The following is a 26,383-nucleotide window of genomic DNA, read 5'->3' as shown; positions in this document are numbered from 1 at the left end:
TTGTGCTTTGAACAAAGCAGTCTTTATTTTACCGGTCGGCAAGACTTATCAGACAGAGGATATACATTCTCGATCGAGCGTACACACTCCCTACGGATAAGTGAAGTTACATCGTAAAGCGACAACAGTTATACATTCTCGGCAAAAGATAACAAGATAGGGCTAGAGTGACATCCTAGTTCAACCTATCTCTTTTGGTCCCTCTTTCCCTTTGTCCACTCATAAGCCGACCTAAGTATGGTCTGATTTTAAACAAAGACCTTCTGTTAATGTTTCAGGTTAATAACATGATTTAATAAGACCTTGAGGTTTTTCTGCAAGCTGTGGGTTTTGTTTCAATATGTGTTAGTGTTGTAATATTTTGCAGTCTCGAGTCCGAGATGTCATGGCTATTCCTCCATGAATTCTTTGTTAGCTTATACTGTCCCTATACAATTCCCACGTTCTCAACTTCAATGTCTCTATACATTTTAAACATTCACATTCCCCCCTTTTATCATTCCATGATAACACTTAGGATCATTCCAGGAGTAAAATGTATAGGGAATGTGAACACACCTAATATCCAGAAAAGTTCCCATTTTGCGCATAAACATAAGACATGTAGCTCTCGTCTCTGTCTCCCCTCCCATGCGCCGAAACTGTCATATATCAACACTATTATACAGACTGTGGCATACAGACAGTTTCATCTTATGGCTCAGGATTCAGATAAATAGTCCAATTATTTTGCTGATTAAAAGAGTTCAGTTTTCCCGTCTCTCTTCTCAGGTCACCGTCAGTGTAGCTGGCTGTCTATCACTACGGGTAAAAGTTCAAACTGGTCCACGTTCCAATTAGGATGCCAACGGCCTTGTTCAGCTATGGAGAAGAGGAAGTCTGGAACAGAAACAGGAGTTAGAATAACCAGTAAAATAGGTTCGTTAGAGGGTGGTGAGCTTGCAGTGGTGCAGGTGAACCCAGGCACTTTTCCCCTCAACCTTGGCTGCAGTGGGGGTAGTGAGTAACACCTGAAAAGGCCCCTCCCATTGTGGCTCTAATCCCTTCCGAATCCATACTTCCCTGGTGCCACGAGGGACAATTCGGGTAAAACTGGGAGGTCGAGGTGAGCATCTTGAACCTGGTTGTGACCTAGTCGCAGAGCCTGAGTCAGAGAAAGAACATAGGTGGTCATCAGTCGAGCTGAGATACCATATCTAGGAACAATTTCCCTCATTAACACCTTAACAACAGTTTGAGCCTTATTGTCCAGGGTAGAGTAGGCTTCAATCCATCTGCTAAACACATCTACTATTACTAACACATATTTGTAACATTGAACTTTTTGCAACTCAATGTAGTCCAACTGAAATGTCTCAAAGGGACCTTCAGGTAGGGGCGTTTTACCCCAATCACAGGGGACTCCCTTCCCTGGATTATGTTGCTGGCAAACCAGGCAACGACTACTGATGTTCTGGGCGAGCGCCTGGAGTCTAGGGTGCCACCAAGTAGCCAAAAGTGTATCACTCGTGGTCCTTGCTCCACAATGAGTAGCAAAATGCATACAATCAATAACCCATAGAGCCAACTTGTCAGACATGCAAGTCTGTTCCGCGGGAGTGGTCCAGAGTTTAGAAACATTGTCATAAGTACATGCATAATATTTCCACAACAGTTTATCTTTTTCAGGATCGTCCTCCTGTGCTTTTATAACATCTTGGATGGTTGGCATTGGTTTTTTCCGAGGCTAACTTATCCTTCGCAGGATTTTTAGTCTGACTCATAATTTTGGGCACTACCATCTGTTGGTCACGAGAGGCCTGTTTGGCCTCTTGGTCAGGACAACGATTCCCTATATCAACCAGAGAATTTCCGGTAGTGTGGGCAGTACATTTGACAAGGGCAATGCGTTTGGGGAACATGGGGGCTTGCAACAAATCAGATACTAGCTGTTTATGAGATATCTCATTCCCCTGTGAGGTTAGGAATCCCCTATTTTTCCATAATTGTCCGAAATCATGGGCCACCCCAAAGGCATACCTAGAGTCGGTATAGATATTGACTTTGAGATCTTTAGCCAAGATACAGGCTCGGGTGAGGGCGAATAGTTCAGCTTGTTGAGCAGAATAGGCGGTTTCAAAAGCGGTAGATTCCAAGACCTGATTCTCCTGGTTTACTATGGCGTATCCTGAGATTCGTGTATCTTCTGGATTAATAGAAGTACTTCCGTCAACATACATAAACAATCATGACTGGGTTCTTCCTCATCTTGGGGTGGCTCAGTAAGAATACAGTCTGGATCTTCCATTGGTACATCAACTAAATCTTCCCTGACTGATGTGGCCTCTTAAATTAAAGATAAGCAATCATGACTGGGTTCTTCCTCATCTTGGGGTGGCTCAGTAAGAAAACAGGCCGAATTAATTGCAGTACAGTGCCGAAAAGTCAGTTTAGGATTGCCTGTGATTTCAGTGGGTTCTGTCGGATAGAGGGCCAGTCCACATTGCCCTGCACTGGGATCTCAATCGGATCAATGGGAGTATAACCCACTTGGGAGGGGTCCTCTGCCCACACATGAGGATCCACATAGTCAGGTATGTCCGAGCCAGTATAATGCTGTAGAGTCGTTAAGAACTTCTCGGGGTCCCCATGAAATTGGACTGTTCGGCCATGTTTTACGATTTGCACATCCCGGCTGGTAGGGTCAGCCTCATCTATGGCCTTGCGTACCATAACTCCCAAATCTTTAGCATGGTGAGGGGCTAATACTTCACGAGCAATATGCGGTGCCATTGTTAGGGGCTGTTTCCACAGATTCTTATCCACTTCCACAAAATCTGCCTCTCTTTCCAGCCCAGTCACTCTAGCCCTTAATAGAATTCCCTTCACTTCCCCTTCGTGATCCTGATAAAAGTTCTGCAGGTCCTGATTCTTTCCACTGGGATCGTATGCTAGGGTCACGTGATAGGGTGCCTGCGGCAGGTCCAGAGACCACCACTGAGGGGTTCTAGTGGTATAATACTGCCGCTTAAGGGTTTCCTGTTTTACAATAATCCCATCATCTCCACACTCCAAATGCAACTGAAATTTGCAGAGGAGGTCTCTAGCCATCAAGTTGGTTGTGATAACAACTCGATGTTCCACCGATTCTTCCTGGTAACCCATTTTAACCGGTTCTGACACTGGGAATGTCGAGATTTGTCCCAGGAATCCTGAAAGTTCCTGTGTTTCAGTAGAGGCAGGGAGTTTAAGCTTTGATTGTACAGAAGACATGAAGGCTCCCGTATCTATCAAAAAGGGTTGCCACTCATTCAGAATGGGTTCGTCGTCCGGGGAGGATCCCTGCACAATCAAGCTGTGTAGTCAATCGGGGGACAATTGACCAAAGGGGTTGTTCTGGGAGAAGTTAGTGTAAGATCCTCCTCTCCCCCCTTGCCCCCCTCCTCTTCCTCCTCTTCCTTTTCCATGCTGACGGTAGGGGCAATTTTTATTCCAATGTCCTTCCTGCCCACAATTAAAACAGTCAGTTCTTCTTACCAAGTCCCAGCCTCTTCCCATACCATGCCGGGGACAATAGGGAGGTTTATTAGCAGGGCTCGGGCCGTTTGGTTGTTTAGTATAACCGTATCCTTGCTTATCCATCCAATCCTGTATGCAACACTGCGGTTCTATTGATCCTTCCTCCCGAGATGGCTCTTCCTTTCTAGTCACGTATTCAGTCTTGACCTGGGTTGGGGGCGCACTTCCCCCCTCCCCTTTCTTTTCTTGCCAATAATATCTAACTGCCCTTTCCATTTGTCCGGATAGCGTGAGCAATCAAATAGTTGTTCGAAGATCACATAGACATCTATAGTAGGGTGGTCTGCAGCTTGTTGTGCATCAGGGTTTGGCATTGGTCTGACAGGGAATTGGTGTCGGGACTTTGGGATCTTGGAAATCATTTCTAGGTCGGAGGATGTTTCGGAGCTGTCTGACTGCTTGACAGTTCTGCGTCTCGATCGGCGGGGGTGTTTGCTATGTCTTTCACAACTTGGACTGGTAAATTGACTAGAAGATTTACGGGACTGTCTGTGATATCGAGATATAGTTCTGCCCTTTCGAGTGTGAGATCTGGTCCTTTCGGCTATATTGCTTGTGAACTGGGGATCCGAATCGCTATCAGAGGATGAGGAGTCAGTTTGGGTTTGTTGCTTTGGTGGTATGGGGTTATTTTTAACTACTCTCGGCGGAGTGTAAGGTGGAGGGTGTTGGGAAGAGGACTGGAGCAAGGGGCCAGGGGGTGCGGGAGGCGCCGTTGGGCGCTGAGTCAGTGACCACTCATCAATTTCATCATCAGCCTCGGTTAACACAAAGCCAGCCATTTTACTACGTAGTCGGTCAATACCTTTCTCAGAGGTCCCAGAGGATCTCTTAGTAAGTTTCTTGTGCGCACATTCTTTTTTTTTTAAGACGTCTATAGTTTTAACATGTGTTCCCTCTGTCAATGAAAGTCCTAATTTATTTGCCAACTTGACAGAAGTGATGCATCTTTTAATTTTTTTTTTGACAATCCCTGTGCTTTTTTTTTACTACCTCTACGCTTCTAGTGCCACCTAGAGGCCACTGGTCATCTCCTAATAATTTGTTCAGGGCTCCTGATAATTTTCTAAAGTCTTCAGCTCTCTCAGGGAATTCTTCACATAACTTTTGTAGCGGACTACCCGCATCCGTTGTTTTATCCAACTGATTACCCATTAGCGTGTCGTTACGCGTTCACGTAGTCGTGCGATTTAAACAAACTTAAAACGAACAGACTTTACTGAAAAACAGAGTTAACAAACTTACTAATCTAACACAAAGCCGCGTCGCCCCTGCGGCTCACGTCACCACGCGATTCAACCTTAAACAAACTTAACAAACTTTAACACAAAGCCGCGTCGCCCCACGGCTCGCGTTTCCACGCGATTCCAACTAAACAAGCTTAACAAACTTAACACAAAGCCGCGCCGCCCCGCGGCTCGCGTCTCCACACGATTCCACCTAAACAAGCTTAACAAACTTAACACAAAGCTGCGTCACCCCGCGGCTTGCGTCTCCACGCGATTCCACCTAAACAAGCTTAACAAACTTAACACAAAGCCGCGTCGCCCCGCGGCTCGCGTCTCCACGCGATTCCACCTAAACAAGCTTAACAAACTTAACACAAAGCCGCGTCGCCCCGCGGCTCGCGTCTCCACGCGATTCCACCTAAACAAGCTTAACAAACTCAACAATAAACGGACTTACTGAAATCAGCACTGACTTCCGCGGTTCGCGTTGCTGCGCGTTCGCGTCGGCCCACGTTTACTCTCGCGCGCGTGCGCACCGCCGTACATCACGCGTCACCACGCAATTACGTTGCCGTGCGTCTGCGTCTGCCTTCCTCCACTCGGCCGCAGGCTTGCGCCGCTGCGCGTCTCGCGTCGTTGCGCGTTAGCGCCGCTGCGCGTTCGCATCGGCCCTCCTCCTCTCGGCCGCACGCTTGCGCCGCTGCACGTCTCGTGTCGTTGCGCGTCAGCGCCACTGCGCGTTCACGTCGGCCCTACCTTCCGAGTTGCTGCGGGATTTAAATTCAATCAGTGCCTAGACGGGCCAAGTGATATACAAGGTCGACGTCGTACCTGAATTGAACACCTATCCTCTATTTAATTCCCCATAAGCCTTATTTTATTCCCTGTGAGCCTAATTTTCTAAATTTGATTTCTTATGAGCCTTATTTAATTTCTTTTAGTCTCCAAATTTCCCTATCCTTTCGCGTCACTGCGCAGTTTAAATTCAATCAATCAATGAAAGCCCTAATTTAATGGAGTTTTTTTTGCCAACTGGACAGGAGTGATTTATTTTTTTTTTACTGCAGTGGAATTTTTCTCATAATTTAAAATCTCAGAACATTTTTTTTAGCACCTATTTAGTACGTTACTTTTTTTTTTGTCTTTTCCATAACTAGAGAGAAGTCTGGCACGTAGGCTGTGGACTGCTTTTCGTTATCTCAATTGTTCCAGCCTCAAGGTCGTATTATTTAATATGATATTTTTTTTTGAATCCTTTTGAATCCATCTCAGTTGTTTTGCTGTGCCTTCTCTGAATGTTTTCTTTCAACAAGTTTTTCTTTTTTTTTAACAAACCTATCCTTTGTGCATTTCCTGGCTCCGTAACTTATCATCCGAATATACGTAATTCAATAAGGTTCACACTCTTAAATTTCCCACATACAGGACAACACTACGAAGGGTTAAAACAAACTTTCATTCTGTTTGAGATAAAACAAACCACAACTCCCCGGCTTTTTTTTTAACAGTAAAAATCACAGAAGCATTTCTCATTTAAACAGACGTTCACAAGAGTCTCTTTTCTTTCCTATTAATTTTTGGATCCATGATTGATCATCTATCCCTATCTAGCTCTAACTATAACCTATCTTTCCAAGTCGCCGCTTGGTTTGCGTCATCGCGCAATTTCCCTATCTCTATCCCTATTCTAAGTTTGAAAGGTATTCACCAGATTGTCCTGGATCTCGTTCAGACACTACCTGAGAACCAGCGAGTGGCTAAACTTTCCTCAGACTTTTGAAACCGGGGGAAACTGGAGCAGTATTGAAATTATACTCACTCCAGTGGCCACTTTCCCCTCGTCTCGTCCAAGGCTAGTCTGGCTCTTAATTCGCAAGTTTTCGGCAGTCGTCCGTTGAGATCCCACTTCTGACACCAAATGTAAATGTAGATTCTTTTCTCTCAATCTGGTTCAGTAAAATTACTGAGTCGAATACCTCTTGTGCTTTGAACAAAGCAGTCTTTATTTTACCGGCCGGCAAGACTTATCAGACAGAGGATATACATTCTCGATCGAGCGTACACACTCCCTACGGATAAGTGAAGTTACATCGTAAAGCGACAACAGTTATACATTCTCGGCAAAAGATAACAAGATAGGGCTAGAGTGACATCCTAGTTCAACCTATCTCTTTTGGTCCCTCTTTCCCTTTGTCCACTCATAAGCCGACCTAAGTATGGTCTGATTTTAAACAAAGACCTTCTGTTAATGTTTCAGGTTAATAACATGATTTAATAAGACCTTGAGGTTTTTCTGCAAGCTGTGGGTTTTGTTTCAATATGTGTTAGTGTTGTAACATTTCGCAGTCTCGAGTCCGAGATGTCATGGCTATTCCTCCATGAATTCTTTGTTAGCTTATACTGTCCCTATACAATTCCCACGTTCTCAACTTCAATGTCTCTATACATTTTAAACATTCACAGCAGTACCCCACTAGTTAGTCTGCCAACCCGAAAATTACCCCTTTATTCCTACTCTGTTTTCTGTCGTTAACCAATCCTCAATCCATGCTAGTATATTACACCCAATCCCATGAGCCCTCATTTTGTTTAATAATCTGTTATGTGACACCTAATCAAATGCCTTCTGAAAATCCAAACACACCACATCCACTGGTAGCCCCTTATCTATTCTGCTAGTTACAACTATGGCATGCAGGCAGAAGTTCTCAGCTGCAGTAATTGCTAGTTAAACGTTCAGTAGTCTTTAGCCTCAAAACCACTTCACTTCCACCTGTCTCTGCTGATCCAGGCAACAACTACATCCCAACTTACCCCGACTGCTTTTTGAGCATAACGTCAGGAAATTCAGGGATGCAGTCCCACTGGGCTCAATGAAATGAGCTGGCAGGTGAGTTGACTGGTGGATTATGGAAGGGCCAAATCACATTTGGAAACTTGGGGACGATGTGGGGCGGGAGTGGGGGGGTGGGGGGGGGGGGCGGCAGGGGGGGGCGGGTGGGAATGCTGCCGAACAACAGCGGGAAAGGCTTCCTTCTCAATTTGGAGTCCTAAAAAACAAGTTTTTAAAAATCATACAAGCACTGAAAAGAACATGTAATTTGGGGACTTTATTGTCAAAGTCTTGAATTAAGAGGGAGGACTATAGAAACTTGAGCTTTTTAGTGTGGAAACGAGGTATCTGCATTTATCATAATAATAACTTTTATTTATATAGCGCCTTTAACGTAGTAAAATGTCCCAAGGTGCTTCACATCAGTGTTACAGACAAACAGATGAATTTGACACCAAGCCACAGAAGAAATTAAGGCAGATGATCAAAAGCTTGTTTAAAGAGGTAGGTTTTAACGAGCGTCTTAAAGGAAAGAAAGAGAGGTAGAGAGGCGGAGAGGTTTAGGGAGGAAGTTCCAGAGCTTAGGGTCCAGGCAGCTGAAGGCACGTCCACCGATGGTTGAGCAGTTATAATGAGGGATGTTCAAGAGGCCAGAATTTGAGGAGCGCAGACATCTTGTGGGATTGTGAGGCTGAAAAAGATTACAGAGATAGGGAGGGGGCATGTCCATGGAGTGATTTGTTATCAAGAAGGAGAATTTTGAATTCAAGGCATTGTTTAACTGGGAGCCAATGTAGGTCAGAAAGCACAGGGGTGATGGGTGATCTTGACTTGGTGCGGGTTAGTCCACAGGCTGCTGAGTTTTGGATGACTTCAAGTTTATGTAGCGTGGAATGTAGCCGGCCAGGAGTGACTTGGAGTAGTCAAGTCTAGAGATAACAAAGGCACGAATGAGGGTTTCAGCAGCAGAAGAGCTGAGGCAGGGGCGGAGGCGGGCAATGTTACGGAGGTGGAAAAAGGCGGTCTTAGCTTTGCTGCGGATACGTGGCTGGATCAAATATGACACCTAGGTCACGAGCAGTCTTGTTCACCCTCAGATTGATGCTAGGTAGAGGGACGGAGTCAGTGGTTAGGGAACGCAGTTTGTGATGGGGACCAAAGATAATGGCTTCGGTTTTCCCAATATTTAATTGGAGAAAATTTCTGCTCATCCAGTACTGGATGTCGGACAAGCAATATAACAATTTAGATACCAAGCAGGTGTCGACAGAAGTGGTGGAGAGGTAGAGCTGGATGTCGTCTGCGTACATGCAGAAACTGACTCCGTGTTTTCGGATGATATCGTCAAGGGGCAGCATATAGATGAGAAATAAGACGGGACCAAGGACAGATCCTTGGGGGATGTCATGCATGTATGCTTGGGTTTACTAGCCACCAGGTGGCGCCACTGTCGGAGGTCATTGGGCTGTGCGCACATGTGTGCGGCCCAGGTATAAAAGGGCAGCCATCTTGTAATGTAATCACTTTGGGCCCTAATAAAGCAGAGCCAGGTTTGTACCTGTTTGGAGTTTACAGTATTCAGTCTATTGAGTTATTGCATACACAACATTTGGCGATGAGGTAACAAGAACCTTCGCATGCAAAAATGAACACAATTGGAATTCTGGAGCGATTCGTGGAGGGAGAAGATTGGGCAGACTTTGTAGCCCGCTTGAACCAGTACTTCGTGGCCAACAAAATGGAGAAAGAGGCAGACGCAGTTCGGCACTGGGTGATCCTCCTCACAGTTTGCGGTTCGAAAATCTATGGACTCATAAAGAATCTCCTCTCACCCTTAAGTCCAATGGACAAGGACTGTGAAACATTGTATGCTCTGGTACATGACTATCTCACACCAGATGAAGGCATCATCATCTCAAGATATCGATTCTATACGCACGTTCGTTCTGAGGGCCAGGATGTATCAGAATTCGTTGCCGACCTATGATGTCTAGCTGGACCGTGTAAGTTCGAAACTGTATTGGCAGACATGCTGCAGGACTTCTTTGTAATTGACATCAACCACGAGGTGATCCTGTGTAAGTTACTGGCGGCAGAGATGCTGGATTTGAGCAAGGCCATCACGATTGCCCAATCATGCATGACGACGGACAAAAGCTTAAAGCAGATATCATTGAAAAATCGGAACTCGGCAAGTACTGTAAACAAGATAGTATCGTCGTTTGGCAGAGCTGCATATAGCAGGACCTACCCAACTGCGTACGTAAAACCTGTGGCTGCGCAAAATCCGCCAACGGGAATGAATCCAATGTTGGCGTTGTAGGGGAAATCATTGGCATCATCAGTGTCAGTTTAAACAGTAGATTTGTAAAGGCTGTTCGAGAGTGGGGCACCTCCAGCGCATGTGTCCGCAACTGAGCAAGCGTGCTGCAACACACCACGTGGAGGCTGATGACCAGTCCAGCGCGGAACCGGATATGCAATCTGAGATACCAGAGGAGGAAGTGTATGGACTGTATTCCTAACAAAGAGCCAAGCGACAATGATTAATGTAAAACTTAATGGTGTGCCGGTATCGATGGAATTGGACATGGGTGCGAGTCAATCAATAATGAGCCAGAAAACATTTGATAGGCTGTGGGATACTAAGGCTGTAAGGCCTAAGCTGAGTCCAGTCAATGCCAAGTTGCGTACGTACAATAAAGAACTCATAATGGTGATTGGCAGTGCAGTAATCAAGGTGTTGTATGATGGTGCGGTTCACGATTTACCGTTATGGATTCTTCCAGGCAATGGTCCAACGCTGTTCAGCAGGAACTGGTTAGAAAAAATCAAGTGGAACTGGAATGAGATCAAAGCGTTGTCGTCGGAGGATGATACTCCATGTGCTCAAGTGCTGAGCAAGTTCCCCTCGCTGTTTGAATCTGGCATCGGCAATTTCATGGGAGCCAAGGTGCAGATCTACGTGGACTCGGATGCAAGACCCATCCATCATAAAGCTCGGGCAGTTCCGTACATGATGAGGGAGAAGGTCGAAATCGAACTGGACAAACTCCAGCGTGAAGGGATCATATCACCGGTCGAATTTAACGAATGGACCAGCCCCATTATTCCCGTGTTGAAAAGTGATGGCACTGTCAGGATTTGTGGAGATTACAAGGTTACAATCAACCAAGTTTCGAAACAGGATCAATACCCATTATCGAAGGCTGATGACCTGTTTGCAATGCTAGCCGGGGGCAAGTCGTTCACAAACTGGATCTGACGTCGGCCTACATGACACAGGAACTGGTCGACATGTCGAAGAAACTTACGTGCATCAACACTCATAAAGGACTGTTTATCTACAAAAGGTGCCCTTTTGAAATTCGCTTGGCTGCAGCCATATTTCAAAGGAACATGGAAAGTCTACTGAAGTCCGTCCCCAGAACCGTCGTGTTCCAAGATGACATACTGGCCACAGGTCGTGACTCCGCCGAACATCTTAACGACCTGGAAGAGGTTCTACATCGTCTGGACAAAGTGGGACTCAGACTGAAACGCTCGAAGTGCATCTTCATGGCACCGGAAGTCGAATTCCTGGGGAGGAAAATTGCTGCTGACGGCATCAGGCCTACGGACTCGAAAATCAAAGCCATCAACTATGCACTCAAGCCTCAGAATGTGACGGAGCTGCATTCGTTCCTTGGTCTACTCAACTACTTCGGTAATTTCCTACCTAGATTGAGCACCTTATTAGAGCCACTGCACATGCTGCTAAGAAAAGGCGAGAACTAGGTTTGGGGTGCGTCTCAAGATAGAGCTTTTGAGAAAGCTACTAATCTGCTTTGCTCTAACAAGCTGCTGGTACATTATGATCAGTGTAAGCGTCTACTACTGGCCTGTGATGATTCGTTATATGGAGTTGGTTGCGTGCTCCAACAAACTAATGAGTCGGGCAAATTACAACCTGTTGCATATGCTTCAAAAAGTTTGTCAAAGGCAGAAAGAGCCTACAGCATGGTGGAGAAAGAAGCACTAGCCTGTGTATGGTGTTAAAAAGATGCATCACTACCTGTTTGGTCTTCGGTTTGAACTGGAAACAGATCACAAGCCACTCATTTCATTGTTTTTGGAAAACAAAGGTATCAATACCAATGCATCGTCCCGCATCCAGAGGTGGGCGCTGACATTATCTGCCTATGATTATGTCATTCGCCATAGACCTGGCACTGAGAATTGTGCCAATGCATTGAGCCATCTGCCATTGCCCACACCGGAGGTGGAAATGCCACAACCGGCAGACCTACTGTTGGTCATGGATGCTTTTGAAAGTTAAGGAACCTCTGTCACGGCCCAACAAGTTAAGACCTGGATCAGCCAGGACCCGATATTATTGGTTGTGAAATGTTGTATCCTTAGGTGTGATTGGTCTGCCATACCCAAGCAAATGTGTGAGGAGACCAAACCTTACATCCGTCGCAAAGACGAACTATCCATTCAATCAGATTGTATACTGTGAGGTAATCGTGTTGTTATGCTCAAGAAAGGCAGAGCGAAATTTGTGCATGATCTACATAGCATGCATCCCAGTATTGTCATGATGAAAGCCATTGCCAGGTCTCATGTATGGTGGCCTAGAATTAACTCTGACCTGGAATCATGTATGCATCAGTGCAACACTTGCATGCAGCTTAGTAAAGCACCAGCGGAATCGCCGCTGAGTCTGTGGTCGTGGCCATTTAAACCATGGTCCAGGATCCACAACGACTTTGCAGGTCCCTTCCTGGGAAAGATGTTCTTAGTTGTGGTGGATGCTTATTCCAAGTGGATAGAGTGTACAATCACGTCATCCAGCACATCCACAGCTACCACTGAGAGCCTTTGTGTCATGTTTGCTACGCATGGTTTGCCTGACATCGTTGCAAGCAACAACAGATCTTGCTTCACCATTACGGAATTTTAAGAGTTCATGAAACTCAATGGTATCAAACATGTGAGGTCAGCACCATTCAAACCCCCATCCAATGGACAAGCAGAGCGTGCGGTCCAAACCATCAAGCAGAGTATAAAACGTGTAACTCATAGTTCACTGCAAACTCGCTTGTCACGCATATTGCTTAGTTACAGGACAAGACCCCATACGCTTACCGGGGTGTCCCCTGCTGAACTATTGATGAAGAGAGGTCTCAAGACCAGGCTCTCTCTTGTCCACCCTGACTTGAATAATCGTGTTGAATGCAGACGTCAAAGTCAGCAAGGGTATCATGATCACGCTACTGTGACATGCTACATTTCTATCAATGATCCTGTGAATTATGGTCAAGGTCCCAAATGGATCGCCGGTACTGTTACAGCCAAGGAGGGTAACAGAGTGTTTATTGATATGCTCAAGAATGGGCAGACATGCAGGAAACATGTCGATCAGATAAAACTGCGGCACAAGGATGAACCGAAACAGTCTGAAGAAGACACAATCAGTGACCAACCAACCTGCCCTCAGTCATCAGAGGACTCCGCTGTCATCAATGAATCTGGACTTTCAATCACTGACATGGTCAATGAATCGGGATTTCAATCCCTGACGTGGTCATTGCCACTCCCATCAGATCGACTACCCAGCCCCCAGTCATAACAGACTCAGAACGCTTGCCCAAGGAGACGTTCAACTTGGGAGCGGAAAGCGCCGGAGCGTCTCAATTGGTAAAAAAAAGTTACTAATATCTTAAAGGGGGATATTGTCATGTATGTATGGTTGGGTTTACTAGCCACCAGGTCGCGCCATTGCCGGAGGTCACTGTGCGCACGTGTGTGCAGCCCAGGTATAAAAGGCCAGCCACCTTGTAATGTAATCACTTTGGGCCCTAATAAAGTAGAGCCGGGTTTGTACCTGTTTGGAGTTTACAGTATTCAGTCTATTGAGTTATTGCTTACTCAACAGGGGACACCAGAGGTAATGATGCGGGAGTGGGAAAAGAAGCCAATGCTGGAGATTTTCTGGCTACGATTAGATAGGTAAGAATGGAACCAGGCGAGTGCAGTCCCAACTAGCTGGACATTGGTGGAGAGGAGGATGGAGTGGTCAACTGTGTCAAAGGCTGCAGACAGGTCCAGAAGGACGAGGAGAGATAGCTTACCTTTGTCACAGTCAGGGGCAGGGGTGAAAACCAGATTGAAGGGATTCAAACATTGAATTCATGTAAAGGTGATCACGGATTTGGAAGGCAACAACACATTCAAGTACTTTGGACAGGAAAGGGAGGTTGGAGATGGGGCGATAGCTAGAAAGCAAAGTGGGGTCAGGGGTTGTTTTTTTGAGGAGAGGGGTGATGATGGAAGATTTGAAGGAGTGGGGAACAGTACCTGAGGACAGAGAACCGTTAATAATGTCAGCTAATGGGGGACAGAAAAGGAAGTTGGGGGGTCAGCAATTTAGTGGGAATAGGGTCAAGAGAGCAGGAAGTGGTCTCATGGACAAGATGAGTTTGGAGAGATTAAGAGGGGAGATGAAAGAGAAACTAGAAAAAGATATGAGTTTAGGGCAAGGGCAGGTGGGAGCCTCAGATGAAGTTTGGCCCTGTGGGCTAGGTGAAGGAAGGTAACTCGCAGAGGCAGCTGATCGGACGGTCTCAATCTTTGATACAAAGACGTCTATGAACTCCTCACATGTTGTTGGAGATAAGTGCGGTGGAGATAGGGGAGAGGGGTGTCATGTATTCAACTGTCATTGTAACCCATGGATAAACTGACCTAAGTTGTACACCGTGAGAACATTGACCACTAGGTGGTGAACTTGTGGGACACTCCTAACCCAAACTTTCAGGTATAAAAGGGGAAGCTCCACCCACCTTCATCACTTCAGTGCTGGCTAATAAAGGTTACTGGTCACAGTGACCTTCTCTCAAGCATGGGCCTCGTGTGTATTTATACTGTATAGTAAGGACGTATTATTGGCGACGAGAAACTGGGATTTAAACCACGCGAGCATGGCCACTAGCAGCACAGACGAGAGGTACTGTGTTGGTGATGATTGGGACGATTTTATTGAGAGACTACAGCAAAGTTTCATCGCTAAAGAATGGCTGGGACAGGATTCGGCCAACAAACGCAGGGCTCATCTCCTGACGGTTTGTGGATCTAGAACGTACTCCCTGATGAAGGACTTTCTAGTGCCAGAGAAGCCGGCGGAAAACACTTTTGAAGAGCTCAGTAAGTTGATCGGGGAACACTTTAAACCGGCGAGCAGCCTGCACATGGCGAGACACCGGTTTTACACGCACCAGCGGCGAGAAGGGCAAAGTGTTCCAGACTTCGTGGCAGACCTCCGGCGATTGGCGAGACTATGTAAGTTCCCAGATGCATGCAGAGCGGAGATGCTGCGAGACTTTTTTATTGAGGGCATCGAGCACGCTGGGGTTTTCAGGAAACTGATTGAGACCAAAGACTTGACCCTGGAAACAGCGGCTTTGATGGCCCAGACATTTATCTCAGTGGAGGAAGATACCAGAATGATGTTTGACAAAAATCTTGGTTTAAATGCAGCAAATGGACAGGGAGTCAACATTGTTAACGTGGCACACAGTTCTCCAGGCAGACAGGGGCAATCGGACATGCCCCAGCATGGAGTCAAACCCAAAGGGGGAATTCAACAGAGACAATGGCTAGCTGAACAGCGATTCATGCCATCACAAGGGACAATGCGGCCAGTAATGGGGCCATCAACACCTGTCAATGGTGCACTTAAGGACAGTTACAGAGACAGTCACAGACGATCGACTGGTAATGGACCTTTTGTTTCCAACAACGGCTCATGTTGGAGGTGTGGCGGCAAACACACAGCCAGAGCTTGCAGGTATCAGCAACATACCTGCAGAAACTGCAACGTCAGCGGTCACTTGGCGTGTATGTGCAGGAAGCCTGCAGCCAGGTTGATGTATGAAGAGGACGGGCCTGATGTAAGCCCTACGAGGCCAAATGGACACTGAGGGAAATCGCTGGAAGTTGAAGTTCAGCGAGTTCATGTGGAGCACATATACAGTTCATACACCAGGACGCCATCAATAATGATGAAAGTACTCCTCAATGGCGTCCCAGTATTAATGGAGCTAGACACGGGGGCCAGCCAGTCCCTGATGAGTATCAAACAGTTCGACAAGTTGTGGGCGTCCAAGGCCAGGAGGCCAAAATTATTGCCAATTGACGCACAGCTACGGACATATACAAAGGAGATCATTCCGGTGCTAGGCAGCGCCACGATAGTCGTGACCCACAAAGATTCGGAGAACAGATTGCCACTCTGGATTGTCCCGGGGGACAGTCCCGCAGTGGTGGGGAGGAGTTGGCTTGCTGTCATGAACTGGAAATGGGGCGATGTCAATGCAATTTCTTCTGTGGAGCGAATATTATGCTCACAAGTCCTGGACAAATTTGACTCACTATTTCAACCCGGCATTGGCACTTTCATGGGGACCAAGGTAGTGATTCACATAAACCCGGACGCCAGGCCAGTACACCACAAGGCCAGAGCGGTGCCGTACGTGATGCGGGAAAAGATAGAAAACGAATTGGACCGCCTGCTGAGGGAAGGCATCATCTCGCCAGTCGAATTCAGTGACTAGGTGAGCCCGATTGTGCCGGTGCTCAAGGCAGATGGGTCCGTCAGGATATGTGGTGATTACAAGGCCACCATCAATCTGGTGTCACTCCAAGACCAGTACCTGCTACCGAGAGCGGAGAACCTCTTTGCGACGCTATCCGGTGGCAAACCCTTTTCAAAATTGGACCTGACCTCAGCTTACATGACCCAGGAGCTGGCGAGTGAGTCGAAGAAGCTGACCACCATCACGACACACCAGGGGTTGTTTGAGTACAACAGATGTCCATTTGGGATTCGCTCGGCCGCCGTGATCTTTCAAATATGGAAAGCCTCCTCAAGTCGATTCCAAGGACAGTGGTTTTTCAAGACGACATCCTCATCACGGGTTGTGATACTGAAGAACACCTCCGCAACCTGGAGGAGGTGCTACGCAGACTGGACCGGGTAGGTTTGCGAATGAAAAAGGCGAAGTGCGTCTTCCTAGCTCCAGAGGTAGAATTCCTGGGGATGAGGGTAGCAGCAGACAGGATCAAACCTACGGCGTCCAAAACAGAAGCGATCCAGAGAGCACTCAGACCCCGTAACATGACGGAGCTGCGTTCGTTCCTGGGGCTCAACTATTTTGGTAACTTTCTTCCCAAATTGAGCACGCTGTTAGAGCCGCTACACATTCTCCTACGTAAAGGTCGCGAATGGATCTGGGGGGACAGCCAGAAAAGGGCTTTTGATAGAGCACGAAATTTGTTATGCTCCAACAATCTGTTAACGCTATATGACCCATGTATAAGAAACTTGTTTTAACGTGCGATGCGTCGTCCTATGGGGTCGGGTGTGTGTTGCAGCATGTTAATGCCAAGGGTCAGTTACAGCCGGTAGCTTATGCCTCCAGAAGTCTGTCCCAGGCAGAAAGAGGCTACGGGATGGTAGAAAGGGAAGCGCTTGCATGTGTATCTGCAGTAAAAAAAATGCACCAGTACCTGTTTGGCAGGAAATTTGAGCTAGAGACAGATCACAAACCCCTAACGTCCCTTTTGGCTGACAACAAGGCCATAAATGCAAATGCGTTGGTCCGCATACAGAGGTGGGCACTCACGTTAGCCGCCAATGACTATACAATTCGGCACAGACCGGGCACAATGCCGATGCACTCAGCAGGCTATCACTAGCCACCACTGAGGGGGCAGCTGAGCATGCTGCTGAGATGATCATGGCTGTTGAAGCTTTCGAAAGCGAAGGCTCACCCATGACAGCCCGTCAGATCAAAGTCTAGACAAATAGAGACCCGCTACTGTCTTTAGTCAAGAAATGTGTCCTGAATGGGGACTGGGCAGCCATGTACGGGGCATGCCCTGAGGAATTTAAACCATTTCACAGGTGCAAGGATGAACTCTCGATTCAGGCCAATTGCCTACTATGGGGAAACCGAGTAGTCATGCCCCAGATGGGCAGAGAGGCGTTCATCCGAGAACTCCACAATGAGCACCCGGGCATTGTCATGATGAAGGCAATTGCCAGGTCACACGTTTGGTGGCCAGGGTTAGATGCAGACCTGGAACTTTGTGTTCGCAGGTGCAACACGTGTGCCCAGCTGTGCAATGCACCCAGGGAAGCCCCCCTTAGCTCCTGGTCCTGGCCCACCAAGCCATGGTCACGCATTCATGTGGTCTACGCAGGTCCTTCCATGGGAAAAATGTTTTTGGTTGTAGTAAACGCCTACTCCAAATGGATCGAGTGTGACATTCTTAATTCAAGCACATCCTCTGCCACAGTAGAAAGTCTACGGGCAATGTTCGCCGCCCATGGTCTACCGGACGTCTTGGTCAGCGACAATGGCCTGTGCTTTACAAGCATTGAATTCCAGGACTTCATGGCAGGAAATGGTATCAACCATGTCAGAACGGCACCGTTCAAGCCGGCCTCAAACAGCCAGGCGGAACGAGCAGTGCAGATAATCAAACAGGGGATGCTCAGAATCCAAGGGGGTTCCCTACAAAGCCGCTTATCACGCCTCCTGTTGGCCAATAGATCCCGACCACACTCGCTCACAGGGGTCCCACCCGCAGAGCTGCTAATGAAAAGGATGCTCAAAACCAGGTTATCCCTTATACACCCCACCATGAAAGAAATTGTTGAGAGCAGGCGCCAGTCACAATGTGACTACCATGACGGGAATGCGAGGGCGCGATGTATTGATGTCAATGACCCCGTCTTTGTCCTCAACTACGCTGCAGGGCCTAAATGGCTCGCAGGCACTGTGATTGCCAAAGAGAGAAATAGGATTTTGGTAGTTAAACTTACCAATGGACAAATCTGCCGCAAACATGTGGATCAAACAAAAAGGAGGTTCAGCAACCCCATAGAAGAAGCAGAGGAAGAACACGATGTAGAGTTCACTCCTCCATAGGTGACCGAACACCGGAACCAAGTGGAGGAGAGCCCAGTCACTGTGGGCAGTCCGGACAGGCCTGAGGCACCGCAAACAACAAACACTCAGGCCAGCGCCCAACAACCGGAGCCCCAACTCAGGCGCTCTACAAGGGAGCGTAAACCATCAGAGAGACTTAACCTGTGATCCCAATAAGACTTTGGGGGGGGGGGGGGAAGGTGATGTCATGTATTCAACTGTCATTGTAACCCATGTATAAACTGACCTAAGTTGTACACCGTGAGAACATTGACCACTAGGTGGTGAACTTGTGGGAGACACTCCTAACCTGGACTTTCAGGTATAAAAGGGGTAGCTCCACCCACCTTCATCACTTCAGTAAAGGTTACTGGTCACAGAGTGACCTTCTCTCAAGTATGAGCCTCGTGTGCATTTATACTGTATAGTAAGGATGTATTAGGGGGTATAAGGGAACAGTTAGCAGTAGAGAATAGTAGCCTGGGATTATTTTTGCAATCCAGAATGATCCTGGAATAGTGAGCAGTTTTTGTAGACAAGAGTAAGAACCGATAGTGTTTTATGTGTTCGAGCCAGATCTGGTTGTGAATGGCTAAACCAGTTGTCCGCCACATCTCTTCAAGTCTATACCCTATTGACTTGAGGAAGCGTAGATGAGGGCTGTACCACGGGGAATGGTAAGGGTGGGAGAGTGTAATCATTTTAATACGGACTAGGGTATCAAGGTGAGGGTGTGATTGAGCAGATCGGTGGCTGAAGAAAAGTCATTGTTAAAAGGGGGCCAAAGGTTGGACAGTTTCGAGTTGATAAGTGCAGCTGTAATAGAATTTGGAGAATTTTTTCCAGGGGCGGATGCAGAAGGAAATAAGTGTGGATGGGGGAAGGGGGATGTGGGTCAAGAGTGATACAAGGAAATGGTCAGAGATGGCCTTATCTTTAATTTGATATGGTTGGAGTAGCAAGGCCACGAGAGATTGCAAGGTCAAGGGGTGGCCGTGATATGGGTTGAGGAATTTACATAGAGGGAGAGGTTAAGGGAGGAGAGGAGGGAAGTGAATTCAGAGGAGAGAGAACAAGATGAGTTGAGATGGCGGTTGAAATCACCGAGGATGAGAAGTCGCTTGGTGCAATGAAGGAAAGCAGTGAGGATATATTCGTGATAAAGTTTTTATCATGTTTGGATGGGCGGTAGAGAACGAGAATTTTGAATTAAAAGTTAGAGGGGTGGAATAAAATGAGATGTTCAAAAGATGAAAAAGTGCCGGAGGAGTAAGGGGACAGACCAAGGCATGATTTAGTGATGAGAGCTATATCCCGATCATGGCGGTCTGGGTGGGGCAAGTGGTAGAAGGTATAGCTGGGAGGGGAGGCTTCGATTAAAGGAAGTGTTTCATTATCTTCAGTCAAGTATCATAGATATTATACATCGTAATATCTTAGCATGGACATCATCATCATCATAGGCAGTCCATCGAAATCGAGGAAGACTTGCTTCCACTCTAAAAGTGAGTTCTCAGGTGACTGTACAGTCCAATACAGGAATTAGAAACAGAAACATAGAAAATAGGTGCAGGAGTAGGCCGCTCGGCCCTTCGAGCCTGCACCACCATTCAATAAAATCATGGCTGATGATTCCCTCAGTACCCCTTTCCTGCTTTCTCGCCATACCTTTGATCCCTTGAGCCATAAAAGCCATATCTAACTCCCTCTTGAATATATCCATGAACTGGCATCAACAACTCCCTGCGGTAGGGAATTCCACAGGTTAACAACTCTCTGAGTGAAGAAGTTTCTCCTCATCTCAATCCTAAATGGCCTACCACTTATCCTAAAACTGCGTCCCCTGGTTCTGGACTTCCCCAACATCAGGAACATTCTTCCCGCATCTAATCTGTCCAGTCCCATCAGAATCTTATATGATTCTATGAGATCCCCTCTCATCCTTCTAAACTCCAATGTATAAAGGCCCAGTTGATCCAGTCTCTCCTCATTTGTCAGTCCAGCCATCCCGGGAATCAGTCTGGTGAATCTTCACTGCACTCTCTCAATACCAAGAACGTCCTTCCTCAGATTAGGAGACCAAAACTGAACACAATATTCCAGGTGAGGCCTCACCAAGGCCCTGTACAACTGCAGTAAGACCTCCCTGCTCCTACACTCAAATCCCCTAGCTATGAAGGCCAACATACCATTTGCCTTCTTCACCGCCTGCTCTACCTGCATGCCAACTTTCAATGACTGATGAACCATGATACCCAGGTCTCGTTGCACCTCCCCTTTTCCTAATCTGCCGCCATTCAGATAATATTCTGCCTTCGTGTTTTTGCCCCCAAAGTCGATAACCTCACATTTATCCACATTTTGCTGCATCTGCCAGGTATTTGCCCACTTACCTAACCTGTCCAAGGCACCCTGCAGCCTCTTAGTGTCCTCCTCACAGCTCACACCGCCACTCAGTTTAGTGTCATCTGCAAACTTGGAGATATTACACTCAATTCCTTCTTCCAAATCATTGATGTATATTGTAAAGAGCTGGGGTCCCAGCACTGAGCCCTGCGGCACCCCACTAGTCACTGCCTGCCATTTTGAAAAGGACCCGTTTATCCCGACTCTCTGCTTCCTGTCTGCCAACCAGTTCTCTATCCACATCAGTACAATACCATGTGCTTTTATTTTGCACACCAATCTCTTGTGCGGGACCTTGTCAAAAGCCTTTTGAAAGTCCAAATAAACCACATCCACTGGTTCTCCCTTGTCCACTCCGCTAGTTACATCCTCAACAAATTCCAGATTTGTCAAGCATGATTTCCCTTTCATAAATCCATGCTGACTTGGACCGATCCTGTCTTTGCTTTCCAAATGCGCTGCTATTTCATCTTTAAGAATTGATTCCAACATTTTCCCCACTACTGATGTCAGGCCAACCGGTCTATAATTACCCGTTTTCTCTCTCCCTCCTTTTTAAAAAAGTGGTGTTACATTAGCTACCCTCCAGTCCCTAGGGACTGATCCAGAGTCGATAGACTGTTGAAAAATGATCACCGATGCATTCACTATTTCTATGGCCACTTCTGTACTCTGGGATGCAGACTATCAGGCCCCAGGAATTTATTGGCCTTCAATCCCATCAATTTCCCGCCTAAAAAGGATATCCTTCAGTTCCTCCTTCTCACTAGACCGTTGGTCCCCTAGTATTTCCGGAAGGTTATTTGTGTCTTCCTTCATGAAGACAGAACCAAAGTATTTGTTCAACTGGTCTGCCATTTCTTTGTTCCCCATTATAAATTCACCTGAATCTGACTGCAAGAGACCTACGTTTGTCTTCACTAATCTTTTTCTCTTCACATATCTATAGAAGTCAGTTTTTTGCAGTTAGTTTTTACGTTCCCGGCATGCTTCCTCTCATACTCTATTTCCCCCCCTCCTAATTAAACCCTTGGTCCTCCTCTGCTGAATTCTAAATTTCTCTCAGTCCTCAGGTTTGCTGCTTTTTCTGGCCAATTTATATGCCTCTTCCTTGGATTTAACACTATCCTTAATTTCCCTTGTGAGCCACGGTTGAGCCACCTTCCCCGTTTTATTTTTACTCCAGGCAGGAATGTACAATTGTTGAAGTTCATTCATGTGATCTTTAAATGTTTGCCATTGCCTATCCACCGTCAACCCTTCAAGTATCATTTGCCAGTCTATTCTAGCTAATTCACGTCTCATACCATCGAAGTGACCTTTCCTTCACTTCAGGATCCTAGTTTCTGAATTAACTGTGTCACTCTCCATCTTAATAAAGAATTCTACCATATTATGGTCACTCTTCCCCAAGGGGCCTCGCACAACAAGTTTGCTAATTAGTCCTTTCTCATTACACATCATCCAGTCTAGGATGGCCAGCCCTCTAGTTGGTTCCTCGACATATTGATCCAGAAAACCATTCCTAATATACACCAGGAAATCCTCCTCCACCGTATTGCTACCAGTTTGGATAGCCCAATCTATATGTAGATTAAAGTTGCCAATGTTAACTGATGTACCTTTATTGCACGCATCTCTAATTTCTTGTTTGATGCTGTCTCCAACCTCATTACTACTGCTTGGTGGTCTGTACACAATTCCCATTGGCGTTTTCTACCCTTTGGTATTCTGTAGCTTTACCCATACAGATTCCACATCATCCAAGCTAATGTCCTTCCTTATTATTGCGTTAATTTCCTCTTTAACCAGCAACGCTACCCCACCTCCTTTTCCTTTCTATCTATCCTTCCTGAATGTTGAATACCCCTGGATGTTGAGTTCCCAGCCTTGGTCACCCTGGAGCCATGTCTCCGTGATGCCAATTATATCATAATCACTAATTGCTGCCTGTGCAGTTAATTCGTCCACCTTATTACGAATTGAGGCACAGAGCCTTCAGGTTTGTCCTTTTAACACACTTTTCCCTTTTGGAATTTTGCTGTAATGTGGCCCTTTTTGATTTTTGCCTTGGGTTTCTCTTCCCTTCACTTTTACTTTTCTTCTTTCTATCTTTTGCTTCTGCCCCCATTCTACTTCCCTCTGTCTCCCTGCATATGTTCCCATCCCCTTGCCATATTAGTTTAACTCCAACCTCTGTCACAGGTGGGACAGACAGTGGTTGGAGGAAAGGGTGGGTGGGTAGTCTGGTTTTTCGCACGCTCTTTCCGCTGTCTGCGTTTTGTTTCTGCATGCTCTCGGCGACGAGACTCGAGTTGCTCAGTGCCCTCGCGGATGCTTTTCTTCCACTTAGGGCGGTCTTGGGCCAAGGATTCCCAGGTGCCGGTGGGGATGTTGCACTTTATCAAGGAGGCTTTGAGGATCTCCTTGAAACGTTTCCTCTGCCTATCTGGGGCTCGCTTGCCATGTAGGAGTTCCGAGTAGAGTCCTTGCTTTGGGAGTCTCGTGTTGGGCATGCAGACGATGTAGCCCGCCCAATGAAGCTGGTCGAGTGTGGTCAGTGCTTTGATGTTGGGGATGTTGGCTTGATCGAGAACATTGATGTTGGTGCATCTATCCTCCCAGTGGATATTCAGGATCTTGCGGAGGCAGCATTGGTGGTACGTCTCCAGTGCTTTGAGGTGTCGATTGTATATGGTCAATGACTCTGAGCCATATAGGAGGGCGGGTATCACTACTGCCCTGTAGACCGTAAGCTTGGTGCCAGATTTGAGGTCCTGGTCTTCAAACACTCTCTTCCTCAGGCGAACAAAGGCTGCGCTGGCACAGTGGAGGCGGTGTTGGACCTCATCATCGATGTCTGTCCTTGCTGATAGTAGGCTCCTGAGCTATGGAAAGTGTTCCACATTGTCCAAAGCTGCGCCGTGGATTGTGATGACCAGGGGGCAGTGCTGTGAGGCGGGGTCAGGTTGGTGGAGGACCTTTGTCTTATGGATGTTTAGTGTAAGCCCATGCTTTCGTATGCCTCGGTGAAGATGTTGACAATGGTTTAGAGTTCGGCCTCTGAATGTGCGCAGGCGCAAGCGTCGTCCGGGTACTATAGTTCGATGACAGAGGATGGGATGACCTTGGATCTAGCCTGGAGGCAACGAAGTTGAACAGATTCCCATTGGTTCTATAGTTTAGTTCCACTCCAGTGGGGAGCTTGTTGAGAGTGAGATTGCAGCGAGGAAGATCGAGAAAAGCGTTGGCGCAATGACACAGCCATGCTTGACCCCGGTCCGGATGTGGATTAGGTCTCTGGCGGATCCATTGGTCAGGATCACAGCTTGCATGTCGTTGTGGAGCAGGCGGAGGATGGTGACAAACTTTTGGGGGCAGCCGAAACGGAGGAGGACATAGTCCTTCACAGTTGACAATGTCAAAGGCCTTTGTGAGGTCAAAGAAGGCCATGTACAAGGGTTGGTGCTGTTCCCTGCATTTCTCTTGTAGTTGTCACGTGGTGAAGATCATGTCCTTTGGTGGACGGAATCCGCATTGTGACTCTGGGAGGAGCTCTTCAGCCACAGGGAGAAGACGGTTGAGGAGGATTCTAGCGATGACTTTCCCAGTGGCCGACAGCAGGGAGATTCCTCTATAGTTGTCGCAGTCGGACTTGTCCCCTTTTTTGAAGATGGTTACGATTAGGGCATAGAGGATTGGCTAATTAACAGAAAACAGAGATTTGGGATAAATTGGTCATTTTCCAGTTGGCAAACAGTAACTAGTGGGGTGCCACAGGGATCGGTGCTGTGTCCTCAACTATTTACAATCTATATTAATGATTAGGATGAAGGGACTGAGTGTAATGTAGCCAAGTTTGCTGATGATACAAAGATGGGTGGGAAAGCAAGTTGTGAGGAGGACACAATAAATCTGCAAAGGGATATAGATAGGCTAAGTGAGTGGGAAAAAATTTGGAAAATGGAGTATAACGTGGGAAAGTGTGAGGTTATCCACTTGTGCAGAAAAGATAAAAAAGCAAATTATTATTTAAATGGAGAAAAATTACAAAATGCTGCAGTACAGAGGGACCTGGGGGTAATTGTGCATGAAACACAAACTGTTAGTACACAGGTACAGCAAGTAATCAGGAAGGCAAATGGAATGTTGGCCTTTATTGCAAGGGGGGTGGAGTATAAAAGCAGAGAAGTCCTGCTACAACTGTACAGGGTATTGGTGAGGCCACACCTAGAGTACCGCATACAGTTTTGGTCTCCTTATTTAAGGAGGGATATACTTGCATTGGAGGCAGTTCAGAGGAGGTTCACTTGGTTGATTCCTGAGATGAAGGGATTGACTTATGATGAAAGGTTGAGCAGGTTGGGCTTGTACTCATTGGAGTTCAGAAGAATGAGAGGTGATCTTATTGAGACATATAAGATAATGAGGGGGCTCGAAAAGGTAGATGCAGAGAGGCTGTTTCCACTCATGGGGGAATCTAGAACTAGGGGGCATAGTTTTAGAATAAGGGTTTCACCCATTTAAAACTGAGATGAGGAGAAATTTCTTCTCTGAGGGTTGTAAATCTGTAGAATTCTCTGCCCCAGAGAGCTGTGGAGGCTGGGTCATTGAATGTATTTATGGCATAGACAGATTTTTGAGCGATAAGGGAATAAAGCGTTATGGGGAGCGGGCATGAGTCCATGATCAGATCAGCCATGATCTTATTGAATGACGGAGCTGGCTTGAGGGGTCAAATGGCCTACTCCTGCAGCTATTTATTATTCAAGATATTTAACTGTAATATAAAGGTAAATCTGCAAAATTACTTTGAACTAGAGTGCAATAGTAGGACAAGGGGATTCTTTCAAATAATTTTAGAACCACTATTAATGAATTCTTCTTCAGGGAAGTGTGATCAATGTGTGGGATAGACTTCCAGATGTGACAGAGGTGAAAACCCGGAAATCGTCTACAAACCGATTTGCTGCGACAAAGGCCCAGAAGTGTCTACGCTTACCTGCTGGATTTGCCTCTTGCGCCTGCGCACCTCCACCGGCTGGTTAATTTCTCCGGGCTCCGCTCTTAAGGCTGCGCGTCTCTCGCTCGATCGCTCGGGGAGTGATTGCGCAGGGCTGCGTCACGAATGAAGATGGCGGATGGAGCCGAGGATTTGAGCGGCGCCGCGGGCGAGACGGACTCGGAGCCTGAGGCGCCCTCGTCGTTCGCTGCAAGCGGCAGGGGCGTGGAGGAGGCCGGTGGCTGGTCGACCCCAATTCTGTCGTTGGCCAGGAAAGCGTCGGAAACGCTGTCGGCGAACTACGGAAGTGCTCTGAAGTCAGCAGCCGTGGGGTTCGCGGCCAAGGCGAGCGGCGAAAACACCGCCATCAGCAAAA

The 26,383-nt window shown here is 46.9% G+C and overlaps 1 protein-coding gene and 1 long non-coding RNA gene across 6 annotated transcripts in view; one reads left to right on the top strand and one right to left on the bottom strand.

The window, feature by feature from the left end:
• LOC139262957 (uncharacterized) lies at positions 1–26,127 on the bottom strand. The gene is made up of 2 exons (XR_011593004.1): positions 26,008–26,127; positions 1–879 (listed from the first exon to the last, which is right to left on the bottom strand). It is a non-coding gene; the product is annotated as an uncharacterized lncRNA (long non-coding RNA).
• The window catches only part of LOC139262956 (RUN and FYVE domain-containing protein 1-like), a 67,976-nt gene continuing 67,704 nt past the window's right edge, over positions 26,112–26,383 (top strand). For all 5 annotated transcript variants that reach the window (XM_070878331.1, XM_070878335.1, XM_070878334.1 and 2 more), the window contains exon 1: positions 26,112–26,383. In XM_070878331.1, the coding sequence (XP_070734432.1) occupies positions 26,134–26,383 (250 nt within the window). In that variant the 5' untranslated portion in view covers positions 26,112–26,133.

The sequence above is a fragment of the Pristiophorus japonicus genome, chromosome 4 (genome assembly GCF_044704955.1).
Source record: "Pristiophorus japonicus isolate sPriJap1 chromosome 4, sPriJap1.hap1, whole genome shotgun sequence".
NCBI classification, from domain to species: Eukaryota; Metazoa; Chordata; class Chondrichthyes; family Pristiophoridae; genus Pristiophorus; species Pristiophorus japonicus.
This window is presented reverse-complemented; position numbering and strand designations above follow the sequence as displayed.